A 16,644-nucleotide genomic window follows, 5' to 3' on the forward strand; every position below is an offset into this window, starting at 1 on the left:
TGAGCATAATTTGAGTACGTAACCAGTGTAATAAAATAAGATTGATCAATTTAGATCTATATATAGCTCGCAAATAAACGAACAATTTTGGTATATATTTTTCTTACAGGGCAAATCTGGCAAAGATCTTTAAAAGTCTTTCGTAAGATCTTTGTAGGATCGACCGGAAGACCGGTTGTAAGATTTTAGCTGGTTCTAGCAGTTTATGGTAGCATCGATACCGAAAAAACCACAATGGTATTGATGCTTTAAGCAACTTTGAGGAATTAAGGAATGCAAAATTTATTGTTTTCAGAGTTTTCAGTCTTGCACAAGACTGCTGCCTGAATACGAATAATCTTTCATACAATCTTCCGCAAGATTTTGGAGTGTGGTGAACTGAAAGATGGTTGCCAGAATGTGAAAGATTTTTCACACAATCTTCCGCAAAATTTTTAAGTGTGGTGAACTGAAAGATGTTTGCCAGAATATGAAAGATTTTTCACACAATCTTCCGCGAGATTTTTGAGTGTGGTGAACTGAAAGATAGTTGCCAGAGTGTTACTCTGTTAAAATAACTTTTTCATTTTTCAATGTATGTATTTCATTGTATATTATATATATATCATATAAACATAAGAACTTAATATAGATTTAAAATTTTGTGTTAAGGGTATCAAAGTTTCAGCACAACCAAAGCACAACCATCTTAAATTGTTTTTTTTTTATTTTGTATACTTTTAAACACATTTTTACCTTTTTTTAAGAAAAAAACGATAAAATATGAGTATGTAGGCTAAAATGGTCTTTTGTATATGCATAATATGACATGTACGAATCCAAGTACTTCAAAAAAAGTATTTTCAAAAAAGAAAATAAGTTGAAAGTCTACTACTGCTTCTATATACATTCAACTATAATATATTTTTTTTACGTTACTAATTTTTCAAGTGCTAGTAGAGCACTTAGAAATCGAAAGAGATTTCAGAAGTCGTAAACTATTAATCCTCCACATTTGTATTGCATCTATTTTTATTTTTTTTATTGTTTTGTAAACAACGTCAAAAGCAATTCACAACTTCATATATGGTATGTACTTCACAGTCAGCAGAAGAAATTCTTACTGGTACTTTAGTTAACAGTCAAAATGGATATTTTATGAAAATAATTCATTTAACCAAAAGTGCTGTATTTCACTTCTGTTTAGAATTTGTGAACTCAACATTGAAAGATTTTGTTAAAATCCATTTGAATAAAATCCGAAGTCTGCAACAAATTATGGAACGATGTATCCACATCGACAACGTACTGATACCTTTCAAATTGTAATCAATAAAACGAAATTTTTTTTATCTTGATTTGTGAAGGTTGTATGCTTCTTAAACTTAAATTGAGAATTTAATTAAAAACAGTTTAGTCGGTTGAAAGAAGTATACGACAATATTTATGAGGGAATTACTAATTGTTTTGAAATTTGCACATATAACATAGATATCTGCTTTTAAGAATCAATGCGCTTTCAAAGTTGAACATTAAATTTTGTTATGTGTGCCAGTCTTCTTCTTTAATTGTTTATTCAAAAATTGAATGTTATACAATTATATAAATTACAATATGTTAGAAATAATGGTTTTTAAGTTCTCTCTGTCTCTAGCAGTATGTACTAAGTCTCCAATCGTTCTTAACCCCGTCCGCTGTCGGATGTTCCTCAACAAAAATAATTGTTTTCTTTCCATACCGTCTGCCTTCCACAATCAGTTGTAGCAATTCATATTTTGGACTTCGAATGATATTATCAAAATACCTCGTTTTTCTTATTTTGATAGTTTTTAGAAGTTCTCTATCTTTTCTTAATCTTATTAGAACTTCTTCATTTAAAACTTTGTCCGCCCAAGCAATATTCACAATACGTCTGACCCACCATATATCAAACGCTTCGATTTTGTTCATTATTACGATTTTTAAAGTCAGATTCCAAGCCATAGAGTAGAATGGATCAGACATAGCATTTAACATAGCGAATACGTAAGTTGATGCTGTTGTTGCTATTGCATAGCACTTTTTTTAAATTTGTGGATAGGGGTTTTAGTCATCTCTATTCGAAATATGATTTCTTGATCTGATGTTCACTCTTCAAATAACCCACAACCAAGGTATTTAAATTTAGCTACTCGTTCAATAATTATCAGTTTTTTACTGAAAAATATGTACTTGGTTTTTTTAATACTCATGGATAGGCCAAAATCTCTACTCTCCTCATTAACTTTTTCAAGAAGAAAATTACAGAACATATTTTATTCATATATTCCAAACAACTTAGGAAGGACTCAACATAAAAAAAATTGTTATATACTAGCACTTTAATTTAAAAAGAAAATTACAAAATAATTTTGTGCTCAGTAACAGTCCATCATCCATTATTATTATTAAACTTAAGGGACAGTTGAGGAAATAGTAACTAAAATCACAAAATAGTTTTGCGTTTCTAAAAGCTCAGTAAAGGCCCTGGTATGAAGAGTGTCTCGGGCACGGCATGAGTACAATTATTGTTGTTTTCAATGCAAATTATAAATTTGAGATTGAGAGAAAAAATAATATGTTGGTTCAAATTCCGGCATGAGAGTCAGCGTAGCAGTGTTGTTTAGTTATAAATAACAGATTTTACGCCTTTTAGGAGCAAATTACTACAATTTTTATACGTTTTGGAGAAAAAAGCGGTAAAAATGGTAAACATGGAGTGTTGGTATGTAACTAACATCCAAATCCATCGGAACCTTAGGATAATTCCGGTAAAAGACGAAGTAAGAAAGGTACCCGGAAAATACCATGAACCGATGTAAATTCATCACAACACTTTTGTTTTGAATTTGATGTCCCCCTCAAAAATTTTTATGAGGCTGAAAAGGGAAACGCCGCTCACTTAAAAAAATTATGAACGTATGCATTTATTTCTGTGGCCCTCTAAATTATTTAGTGATTTGTATTAACCCGCGATCGCATCTGGTCTGTACAGCCCTGTGCTAGATAATAGTAACGTTACTCCAAGATAAATGACTTTTACCAAGACTTCGCGTTTAAGAATTACTATTTAAAAATTATATGTCTTGGAGTATTTACATTACTACAGCTCCATAATTTTTTTAGCATTAACATTTAAAGTACAAAAGTTGAACCTAATGGAGTTGAATGATTCTCATCATACAACAATAACTCAAACAATTTTCTTATTCCAGTAAATATTCAAAATTTGTGCAAACAAAAGAAACTTCTAGCTGGAAATCAACAAAGTATCTTATAAAAATATCTTTATCAATATTTGAAAATATAAATAAAAACAGATACATTTTTTCAGTAAATAAATCCTTTGTTCCACGAAAATTGTATTACTTCATCTGTAAACCTCAAATATGATTTATTTGTTATTTAATATTTTTATATATATAATAAATTTGTATTTTTATTTATAAAAACAAAAATTAAGTGAGTGTGGTTTTATGAATAATTTAAAAATATTTTGTAAGCATTTAAAGGAAGTTTTATATCCGGTTTGCAAATTTTGCAAAGATCCAAACATCTTTTGCAGACACTTGAGCCTGTACCATTGTATTTAGCTTAATATATTTTTTCAGTTTTTATTATGAATTTTGAATTTTTTGAGTAATTTATAGGGACAAATATTCTTACCTTATAGTTTGGACACGATAAGCTGAAATTGTTTGTCCAATGTCAAAAGCTTTGAAAGTTAATTTTTTGCCAGGCAACAGCTCAGGATTTTTGTTGATGTTTTCTACGGCAAGTGGCAAACCTCCTAGGGTGACCTAAAAATATTTTACAATCAATAAAAGTGCTTATCAGGAAATTTGTAAACATATTTTCATTTTCAATTGCAAACAATTAAAAAGTAATATGCAAATATTTTTTGTAATTTAATTTTTTCAATTATTCTTATTCATTTATAACTTTTTAGTTTTCAAAAAAAATTTTTTTTTGTTACGACTATATGCCAAATATACTAGATGGATTGATAATTACCGGACTTCACAACAGGAGGCAACGTCAGAACAAAAACAATTATATTTTATATATCTGACATGTTTTAAACGACAGCTGTAAAAGTTTCGACTTCATCAGATGTTTGGTTACCTTTTTGGAAATTATTGAAATAGTGCACCTATTTTATTGGGAAAAAATTTAATAACGTTCAATAAAAAAATTTCTCCATTCGAAAGCCATGAATAACGATGCAATCAAATTGGAAATGAATTCTGTTTACGACAACCTTACACCATCGTTAACAACAATAAAATATTGGAAAACTAAATTTAAAAGTGGTCGAAAAAGTGTTTTTGATGAAGAGCGTCCGGGTCGTCCAAAAGAGCTTACAACTGAAAAAAACATTGATAAAATCTACGACATTGCGTGTGATAGTCAATACCAGAGATGATAAACATATCATATACATGTGTATCGAATATTTTACATGAATATTTGAAAAAGCTTTCAGTGCCGAGTTTGCTCACCAAAAACCAAAGAACAAAAACGGCACCGACTTCGTCATTCAAAACATTGTTTGGAAATATTTATGTACAATCTAGCTATATGAGCATCAATTGTCGAGTAGTGACAATCGATGATATATGGATCCATTATTTCACAACTAAGGGAAATAACACAACAAGCTAGAGAATGGATAGAGCCCGTGGGTAATGCTCCCAAACGACCACGAACTCAACAATCGGCTGAAAAAGTTTTGGCTTCCATATTTTGGATTCAAGTGGAATAATTTTCATAGACTGTTTGGACCAATAAAAACAAGAAATAAAAACATCAACTACTATTAGATATTATTGGATCTTTTGAATGAGGAAATTAAGGAAAAACGGCCAAATATATTGAAGAAAAAATTTTTATTCATGAAAGATAAAGCACCTGCTCACACGCCAATGAAAACCACGATAAAATTAAATGAATTACGGTACGAATTGCTTCTTCATCCAACGTATTTTCTATATTAGGTTCCCAGTGACTATTACCTAGTTGTAAACTTAAAACGATGGCTTCACGGCAAGAGATTTATATCAAATTATGAAGTGGAATGTGAAACTGAGGTACATTTTGGAGGACTTAATAAATCGTATTATTTCAGAGGTGTCCAAATGTTGTAACAACGTTGAACTCGGTGTGTCTAGTTAAAAGGCGACTATATTGAAGCATAAAATATATTTTTCCAAAAAAAAATGCATTTCTATTACTTCGGTCGGGCATTTATCAACCCAACTAGTATGTATCATGAATATAAATTTCATAATATATATTTATATAATATATACGGAATAGAACTTCTGTTAATTTTTTCTTGCCAAAAGTGACGCGTCTAATGACGACAAGAAACTATTTGAAAATTGGAAAGAGAGCGATTAGCAATGAAAAGACAAAGACAAAGATTTTAGTTAATATATTGAAATTGTAGAGTCAGTCATATGGTCATATTTATGTTGTTGTCTTTTATTTCTAAAATATTTTACTTTTTTTTTTAAATTTTAATTAAAAAGAATTAAAAATTTTATGCGTATTTATATATAAGTTATCAATATCAATATAAAATATGCATATTCTGGTCTTAATTTGGCAGAAATATTTTAGTGGCATATATCTGCCGCAATTGTCCCCCTATGCATTACGTGCTTAGCTTACAGTTTGGCATTTTACAAAAGGGAACGGCTAATAACCACTGAATGCTTTTAAATTGAGAAAACTTACTACAAAAACTGTGTTTCTGTAGTTTGTACATTAAGTGCAATAAAAGTAGGTAATAATTGACATAATTGCCGGTCTGAGCTAACAAGAAGCAAAACTGTGAACAAATTTGAGGAAATTGTATCTGCAACATATGTACATCATTGCAATGAACGCGCTGCCGAAAATATTGCCGCTGCTAGTGAAAGCGTCGAAGAAAATGGAAGTTTATCCACTATACGACGTGTAAATTTTTGAACCTACATTACGGTAAATTCCGCATTTGAAATTTCATTTTCATCTACAAAAAAATACATTTAACACAAGAACTTTAGCCGATAGCTGTCCCAGTATTGAGTAGAACACACGCTGATTTGATGCTAGAACAATTAGTGTTCTAGCTATTGAATCAATAGTGTTTGAATGACGATTGCAGGCATCGAATTTTCTTCAATACTGAGACTCATTTCTGCTTCGAGGATTATAGCCAGTGAGGCAGTGAAAATAAACGAGTGAATATCAAGAGACCGTTGCAACCACCGAAAAGTCACTATATGATGATATTTGCATGAAAATGTGAGTGGTGCAACACGAATCGTCAATTCTAATTGCTACGGTCATCTGATTACCAGTTTCTCATAGATTTTGTGTATAATTAAGGATGATATGCATTTATCGATTACTAAAAATATCAACGAACTGAATTATAGTACTTGAGGCAATGAAATTTCATTAGTAACTTTGAATTTACCATTTCATTCACAAAAACGCATTGTACGGTGTATCAGCTAGTCTAGAGATATAATACATACATATATTTTTAAAAAATAACATTGATGTGGCATAAATTATTATTTCTAACTACTACAATCAAGTGATTACTAACTCTTTTCGGTATGAAATCAAAAATGTGGATGTTAAAGGTACATGTTTTTGACAAGATAATATCAAAAGCTACACACCACATCATATTTTAAGTTTATTAAGCTAAAAATATATCCGCTGTAACACAATTATTTCCATACCAACAATGATTTTTCTTATTTAAAATTAATATCTCACAAATAATCACACGAATGTGTTTTTCTAAACTTGATATCTTAGTAAGTACTTAATACTCGTATAAAGTAATTTTACCTTTTAAAATAATCTTTCAGACTAACATAACCCAAATATCTTCCACTGATTTAATAATCGAGAGCTAAACTTACGAAGCATACACTTTGAAACTGCTGGCATGGAGTCTCATCTCATCTTTAGTAAGTTTTCTACTGTAAATTCATTTAAATTTTAAGTAAAATTAATTTGATGCACATTTAAAATTTTCCGTACCTGCAACGTCTATGCAGAGTTCAAATTGAATTTCTACTTGCCAAATTGCCAAAGTGCAAAGTTGCAAACTATAATATATCAAGCATTCCTATAGATAAGAGTCTAAGCGCTATGTATGTACCAACACCAAAGCTTTTATACTATTACGTGTATATCGCGAGCTATTATATTTTTAACGTTGTGATATCTGCAACGAAAAACTAAATAATAATATGAAAAAAAAAAATTAAAATAAAATTTGAATAAATTCTAAATTGAATAAATTAATTTGTGAAGACTTTTGATGAATGCAAAATCTACATCTGACATTCTATACTTGTGTCAAACTACAAGTAAACATTTAATGACATAATGTAAACAGTAGACTCTTTGAAGTCAAGAGTTGTAATAAACAAAAAATTCATATGAAATAAACAGACTCCGTGAACATCCTTTGACTGCGAGTTTATAAAATTGTTACGCATTTGATACTTGGATTGTTATGTATGCACTATAGAACTGTAGATCTTTTTGAAAAGAATTTATAGTACACAACGTTATCTAATATCTCCTATCATCATCCTATCAGTTGAAAAATACATTGAAGATCGTGCTCTGAAACTGTTCAATACAATTGACAGACACAATGATCCAACACTCAGTATCCTAAAAATACAGCGAAATTTGATAGACATAGGCAGATACAAAGACATCAGATCCATCATATTATAAAGCCCCGTAAAGCCCCGTGTTTAGTTTGATTTAAAACTGTCCACAGATAAAATAGAGTAAAGGTGCTGATTCACCAATTCAGACATCTGAATATCAATCCTATCAAAAGTTTTCATTGCTGTTCTGTTTTACTTGATTTTGAAATGAATAAAATTTTATTGTCCTTCGGCAAGAAATCTGTTTCGACTAGAAATAGATCTAATAGCGAAAAAATTTCCACATTTAGAAATATTAAATTTTTAATGAAGTGAATATAATGATAATAATGAAGATAATGCCAAACATCAATAATAATTGGTATGTGGTAAAATCTATTAGATCAATTCTCTATTTATTTTTTTTGAACAGTATGTATCAAGAACTAAACCCTAAAATGCCATAACTATGGCACGATTAATTGCATCTGGTAAGCTTTTGTTTTCGTTATTTATTATTATTGTTAGGGGATGTGGCACTGCGACCATCGGGTCTATTGTGCCCCCTTCTGGATTTGGGGTAGTTCTCTAAGCCCTGTAGCATCAATTAAAAGTAGTATAGAACCTATTATACAGAGTTTTATCTCCTCTTCCGTAAGAATATACATTCGCAGGAGTATATGTCGTATGTACATGTATGGCCGACTCCTCATTTTAGGTATTTTAGTTTACAGTGACCTGTTAGGATTCCTGTGATGATTCTATGTTTTTCTTTTGATAGGTTCATACAAACCTGGTATATCTTATTATTATAGGTATCAATAAGTGGTTTGGACTGTGTTAATCCTGGTATACTATACCAGTAATTGTCTTCATTAATGGATAATAAATTAAATTTTTATATATTTGATAATTTTATTAAGTTATTTGAAAAAATGCTGCTCAGGTGTGTGAAAATATCTATAACAGTTTTCTATCCCCACCAGGAGTCTAATAGTCGTGCGCTCACTGTTATTCTCGATATTTAAATATACAAAATAGTCCACACTCTTGTCGATATACCAATGAGAGGATCGATAAAGTAAAGGATATCATTCATTGGTTATAAAATGAAATTTAATGATACCTTATGAATTAAGTAGATGAAATTATGTGGCCTGAATATCAATTCACAAAAAACTATTTAAACGAAAAGAAATCGAATCATTTAAAAAAAAAAAAACAAAATCTGATAAAAAAGTGGGCCAAACAATTATAAGGACTAATTTGGGGGTATGTTATGATTGCAGTCCCGACAATTGTTGTTTGTTTCAATTTAGAATGAAGTTAAGCTCTCAGTGTTAAATTTTTGTTTTGAATTGAAAGCAACAACAATTGCAGTCACGTTAAGTATGGTTAACAACAAATATTTGAGTTTTTATATGTTTCTAAATATACCTATAGTTCTAAACTGTATAAAAATTTCAAACCGAAGGCAACATTTTTCGTTGGAATTAACTATATAAATAAATATATGCTAAATATTAAAATTAAAAAAAATTATGTTTTAATAAATAAAGTTCATATCAGTATTTATGTAAGTAATGTAATCTAATATTATTATATTACTTTTAGCATATTTTCGACAGTGTTTGAAATTTTTAGTCCTTCAGGACATTCTTCAATGAATGAGCTGTTAAAGCCGTGTTTGAAGTCACCTACCCATCTCTTTGTCATTGCGCATAATGACACAGAATCCTCTAACTTAATTCGGTTTCGATTTGCATTAGCCTATATCTTTTTTAAATTCTAATAATCTTCGTGGGACGCTTGGTTTCCCCCATTTTCACATACACTTAAAGTCGGCCTATGAAAAATGTTATTAAAAATTGAAATGCATTTGTTTTTAACATTACAATATTTTGTAGTAAAACATAGTTCTCTTATTAAAATTTTTAAATATTTATTTATATGTTATGGCTACGCAATCTTATTGCAAATAAAATAAATAAAAATAAAATAAATAATAATAAGATTTGTTATTAAAATAATAAACAACAACAGAACCTTCAATAACCTTCTGAACGCTCTATAGTGCATGTAAACAATATTCAGTATTTAAGAGGACAACATGAAGCTATTAAAGCTTTGCAGGGAAGTTTTTCAGACATGACTTTAAGCAAAACTGGAAAATAAGTGAATAATAAAATTTTTCAAACACATTCTAGTCTATTAATTTAATGGAATTTCTATAGTTTATTAACTATAATAATAGTTAATAATTTTAATAATTTATTAATAAAGAGGTTTTCGAACAGAAGTGAAACAACAACAAAAATTTATTTTTTTAAATTATTTTAATTAATTGAATTTTTGGCTGACCATACAGCTGTTTCGAGTATTGCCAAATACCCGTCATCAGTGGTCTTGGAAATAATTCTTGTATTTAATTATTCGTAAATAATTATTTTTGAGACTGCAAGTACCAGGAATCGAACTCGGGTCCTGCCAAATGTGAAGCTCAGAATCAGCGCACCTTAACCAACTGATCCAAAGCCGTACTTGACTTTTTTGTTCGCATATTTTTCTGGAGTTTTGTTACTTTTGCTATGAAAGTTTTTATTAACAATTTTACTTGCTGTATTTATATTAGAACGAAATCATAAACCAGCTGTAGAATAATTGAATTAATTAATTAATTATATTTTTATTTTTAATTGTTAAATTTCAATACTATTCTATTCGTAGAGGCATTATTTGTTGCATGATTTGTTCTTTCTTATGTATAGAACCTAATCTAGGAACGTAATGCTGAGAAAGTCATGCTAATGTTACTCCACTAGTCGCACGGGCGAGAACCAATATTTATTGGCGAGAACCATATTTTTGTGAATAAGTTGTAATTTAACGTCAAATTTTCCAGACGAAAGTGACTATTATAGTTTTAATTTATTAATAGTTAATTAATTGTCTATCACAAAACATTAATGTTTTAAATTAATCGATTAAATTAAATCAATACTAGTTAATATACAAACTTTCAATTTAAATTTAAAAGACGTGTATATATACGTGTATATATATTCTATTTCTTCCTAGAAAAGCAGATTAAAATTGTTTCATGTATATATGCTACAATGAGCGCTTTAACCAAAATTCATTTAAAACTTCTAATACCCTCTAACACCCATCTTCTAAGGCATGTTACCATAAGAAAATTTTGAATGTCATATAATTTTCCTTTGCAAGAAGTTAAATTTTTCAACGTTTGGATTAAGTTTTGAAAAAGTTTTAATTATTTGAACCACCAAACCTGAGTGTTTCTCTTACAACTTTTTAAATACATCCCATTCCAATGATTGTTTCTCTTAATATAGAAAATCCTGTAATGACAGTTCTAATCAAATAGGGAACAAAACTTGAGATAAATTTATTTCTATGAAATTGCCAGAAATTATCGTAAAGCTCAAAAAAAAGTTTAGAAATTGATAAAATACACAAATTTAATATTAAGTTTTCTTTTACTTCTTATTGTTGTGTATTTCACAAAGTATATATTTACATATTTTATGTGTGAATTTTTAAAACTAAAATAACCACAAAATTTTCCTATAAAATGTATTGAATTTCATATAGTAATATATTTTTTGTTATTTTCTTCTATAAAAATATACATGTGAGGAAATTTGTATCTTTCTACTGAAGACACATTCTTTAGTATGTATGTATGTATGTATGTACACACTTAAGTAAACGAACACCTGTTATAATGTAATAACACAGATGATAATGATTGATATCAAATTGTAATAAATAAGTAAAAAAAAAAACTTAAACTTTTTCGTATTCTTTGGTTAAAAAATAAATATTTATTTTTAGTTTCCGTGCATATTCCAGTGCACACACTGAAAGAGCAATTAAAGGATATCCCACACAGCGCATCCATTCCCATTATATGTATGTGGCCATAAATAAGTGTGGGCCTGTGGCGTGCTTTTCTCTTCATCGCAGTCCTATACGTTAGTCAATTTTATGTGCCCCCACATCACATCAAAAAGTTTCTTTATTAATTCATCACCATAAACACGGACATCACCGCTGTCATCCCAATTTGTCGTCATCAATTTTGTTTTCGTCGTGTTTAGTTCAAAAAAAATTCTAATTTCTTTCTCCATTAGAATTGCTAATTAAATGCCTTAAATCATTGAGTCCTGTGCTTTTTTTACCAATTTTGCGAGAATCGTTAGGTCTAATTAATGAAATTCATGCATCCAATCAGTTCACACGGCCCGGAGCTTAAAGTATGCAGTTCTCAATGAATAAACACTCATTCCAGGAAATTTGTTTTTTATTTTCATATGCAAATTTGAAATAAACATTAACTTTTTGTATTTGTTTTACTCTGTGTTTTGCTCTATGTGAGTACATTTCTATATAGATGTATAAACAACTGAATATATAATTAGACATATATACAGGGCGTATTTGGCTTAATCGACTTAAATGCAAGAAACATTTCCTTTGGCTATGAAATAGAAAAAAATTCCATAGAAAGGCGAATGTATTTTCAATATTTACTAAGATACAGAGTGTTTAAAATATCTATCAATATCTAATCTAAACTATTAGAAATGTATTTGAATGTCTAAACCTTTAAGCATTTCTTAATCTATCTTATTCCAAATCAATCCACTTTTATACTTTTATTATACTTTACACTTTTATAGGTTCCAAAATTATAATGGTTCAACATTTTTTTTTTTTTGTAGCATATTTTCAATTATTTTTCTATATTATATTATATTATATTTTCTATATTATCTATATTTCTATATTATCTACACAAAATTTTTGCAAAAAAATATTTCTTTTTTATTGCGTCTACCTATGTCTTGAAGATTTTCCCTAAAGTCAGACCACTTAAAACAAATCACTGATCAAACCGTACTCCAGCAAAAATATTCTTAAATTCTCAAAAAGTAATTTAAGGCTGTTAGCGGATTTCATTACGGGCCATAATGGCCTAAAATATCACCTACACAAACTTTCATTATCTGCTAATTCGAAATGCAGATTATGTCTCCAAGATGAGGAAACAACTATGTATATTCTTTGTGATTATCCAGCTTTAACAACGTACTGAAGAAACTTGTTTCATGTGCAATTTCTGTCATCAGTGAAGATAAAGAGTTATTCTCCAGATTTATTTCTGGATTTTTTTGACAAAGCTGTAAAGGGATTTGTGTAATTAAAAGTGAATTTGGTACAATAGGATTCTTTGGACAGCGCCTTTTGACAGCAGTCTGTTGGACGAATTCACGACACTAGTTTTAATAACATTAACACCTATGGTATATCTTATGGTCTTATTAAAATTTTCATTTCACCAAGCACCATACTGCTTTGTCAACAACAATACACAAATTTCCAAGTGCATATGAGTACTAATGAATAAATTTAAATCAATTTATATTATAGAAAAACTAAATTAATTAATTAGTGAATTAGTCACTATTAAGATATTAAAGGTTTTTGAACTGGATTGTTTTTTGGTGTAGATCCCTGACCAACTGGATTTAGACATTCTTGGACTAAAATACTATTTACCGCATTTATGCCAACTAATTCGGCAACACCCTGTATATATATGTATGTATTTAATAATATTGAAAGTGAATGAGCATTTAATAAATTCATTTTCTATTTAGTGTTTGTATTATCGTTAAATGGCATTTAGCAAGTGATTTAATAAATTCAGTAGGAAAGTATTTAAATATATGTACAAAATTATATTTACAAATTCATATGTACAGATGAAATATTCAAAGACGGAACTAATTTTAATTTCTTTATTATATTTCTGCTACAAAATCGTTTAAAATTAAATATTGAGTTCATTAAAAATAATAAAATAAATTATTTTAACTATGGACTTTATTAGTTTACTAATTAGTCAACATTTGTTTTTTTAAAATTTAATTAATATACCAGTAGGAAGTGTGTATTAATATTTTTAATTTTTTTGTAATAAATTATTTGTCTATTTTTATGAACATTTAAATATTTAAAAAATTTAATTTTAAAATATTTTTGTTAATTAATCGTTATTATGACCAATTTACAATACGTTTTTTGAATTTTCGCAGGCTTTGGCCGTTAATTTAACACATAAAATTATAAATAATTACACTTATTAATTTGAGTTAAATATTTTTAATTATATTTTAATTTTTATACAAAAATATTGAAACAGCTTTATGGTTAGCCAAAAATTCAATTATATAAAAATAATATAAAAGATTTTTTTTTATTGTTGTAGTTCACTACTTTTCGAAATCTCTTTAAAAAATATTTACTGTACTGTAAATGTACACTGCAGTTGGTCTACAAAGTAAATCGAAATTTTTGTAATATAAATATATTTTTCAGAAATTAAAATATGATTAAAAATTTTAACACAAATTAATAAGTGTAATATTTTTGTAATTTTTATATATATTTTTATTTTTATTAAAATATTTTTATACCTTTTTTTCCTACTAAAATAAAGTATAAAATATGAACAGTTAATATTAGAAGCATTAGCAATCTTTAGAACCCATTATTATTATTACTATATTATTAGGCGTTAGCTGAAAGTTTCGTTTTAAAATTTAATATTTTTAAAGTTTAATATTTTCAAAGTTTGGAATATCGACCTGTTTTTTTATAATGGTTTTTATATATATATTTCTTTATCCAGCTATAGATCACTTTTTGTTTAATAATTCAAACGTTTGTTTAATATTTTTTAAAATATTCTATATTTCGACTCTCCCAGAGAATTATATCTATGTCATCCACTTTATTCTATTGTCTATATTGCACAATATAAAAAAAAATTTTTTTAAAACCATTATTAAATATTGTATAGAGAGAATATGTTATCATTTGTACGCGACTTGTCTTATTTGTAGTAACTTAAAAATCTCAGTAAAAAAATAAAATTAGTTCTTAAAAGTTTATATTATGATTTCCCGTTTTTATTGTAGATTGTTAAAACACATATGCTTTGAAAAGCCTTCTCTCAGTTATGGCAATAAAGTCCCTGCTCTCACAACAGTACAAAACCAATCTAATAAGTTTGATCACAAACCAAACTATTCGAGGATTATCTAAAATCAGTTGTTTTCCTAGAAATATAAACATTTATTCATTATAGACATGTATTGGATTTCTTATAACTTGACAAAAGTTCAAAAATCAACATGTCAATTGTATATAAGATTATGACATATGTATAAGATTTTGACAAGTGACGTATATTAGATCTAAGTACATGACTCTGATACTAAACAGCAGTCAAGAAACAGTTCGAACAAAACTTGTTCAAGCTTTTTTTTGGAGAATTTTTCTCCAAAACTGACCGCCGAGTATCAATAGAGCACTGTTGAATCTTCTTCATTCCATTGCGTTCCCAGGGTCATGCACTATTAAATAGTAAACTATTAGTGCGACAACATGTTAGTGGAAGCCCTTATATAACATTTTAAAAAGTATTTTTTTGACCGAATTTGACAAAACATAACTCGGAATATTATTAATCCTTTATGATCCCAAAAGCACATCATCAGATAGGTACTTCACCTTTAAAAGAGTCATGTAGATCATTTAAGTATAGGGAAAACAAAATCTGACTGAGCAGATATCCTTGAGTGACTTTACACGAATAGCTTCTTGCTTATATAATAATGAATGGAATATTTATTACTTAGTGGTCATACTTAATTGGTACAGTCCTCTTTTTTTTCAATATTTCAAATAAGGTCCCTTGTATTTACTACTGAACTATGTTTCCTAACATAAATTCGAAATACATAAGAGTATACATAAAATATACTGTATCGTGATCCAAACTTTGCTTTCGACGTTTTTAGTGTAACAGTAGTGGAATAAAATTTTAATTAATTAATATACTTAATATCCGAACAAAAAAAATTAATATTTCCTTTTAATTAGAAAACAATAAGCAATACAATACTAAATGACGGCTAACAAAGGAAACAGTTCTATTTTGTGAATTTTCTATCATTTCAGGAACGCAAAACCATCAAAAAAGTTCACTAAAATGTCTTGTCCTGAGTAAGTAATAGTAGCTTATCGGTGTTAATCAAAGTTAATTTGCTTACTAATTATTTTTCTAATTATCTTCGGTAAACAAAGGGTTTCTATCGAGCAAGCAACAAATTTATATCCTGTCTGAAAAGTTTTTGTTTATGTGAACCAAAAGAAGCAATAAAAAAGCCGTCCTTTCCCGGAGGGAAGTTATGGTTGTTTTGTAGGAAGTTAAAGGTGACGATAAAAAAACAATATTAAATAAAGTAAATTATTTAATGTTTCCTTTTACTTTAAATGACGGTAATTAAAATTCATCAAAATAAATTTTGTAAAAATGTCAAGGTTCATTTTGAATGTAAAAGTTGCTTTTTTACTCATAATTATATATTAAACTTTATGCGAAACAAAATTTCAAATTCATAATTTAAAAAAAACATTTTTAACTGAATTTTGTTATTATTAAAGTGTATCACAACAGTCGTCATAATATACAACTATATTTTTCTTATTCGTAACTTTGGAACAGTTGTCACACAGTGGGACAGAGCTATGTAAAAGCCAAAGAAACTTTCTTATATATAGAGCTTTATGTTAAAGTTCTTAGTTTTAATAAATAATTAGAGCTAAATGCTGCAAAAGTTTTTTTCATTTAATGAATTCATTTTAAAGCATCAGTTTCATTTTAAGATCCGCAAAATTCAAAATTTTAAAATGCTTCGAATAGAAATGAAAAAACAACAACAAAAATTTTACTTAATTTATTAAAATTTGTCTGACCATACAAAGTAGTTTTAAGTATTGCAATGAACTCATCATCAGTGGTCTTAGGAAATATTTGAATATCTTGACTAGTTTATCGACCATATATAATTTTTTCAGACTGCAAGTGCCGGGC

General features: G+C 28.3%; 1 protein-coding gene across 1 annotated transcript in view; it reads right to left on the reverse strand.

Moving 5' to 3' along the window:
- LOC119688318 (guanylate cyclase 32E) overlaps positions 1 to 16,644 on the reverse strand; it is a 100,526-nt gene that overhangs the window by 68,673 nt on the left and 15,209 nt on the right. The window contains exon 2 of the mRNA XM_038102996.1: positions 3,664 to 3,797. Within this exon, the coding sequence (XP_037958924.1) occupies positions 3,664 to 3,797 (134 nt within the window). The remainder of the gene's footprint in view (positions 1 to 3,663; positions 3,798 to 16,644) is intronic.

The sequence above is a fragment of the Teleopsis dalmanni genome, chromosome X, assembly GCF_002237135.1.
Source record: "Teleopsis dalmanni isolate 2A chromosome X, ASM223713v2, whole genome shotgun sequence".
Classification (NCBI taxonomy): Eukaryota; Metazoa; Arthropoda; class Insecta; order Diptera; family Diopsidae; genus Teleopsis; species Teleopsis dalmanni.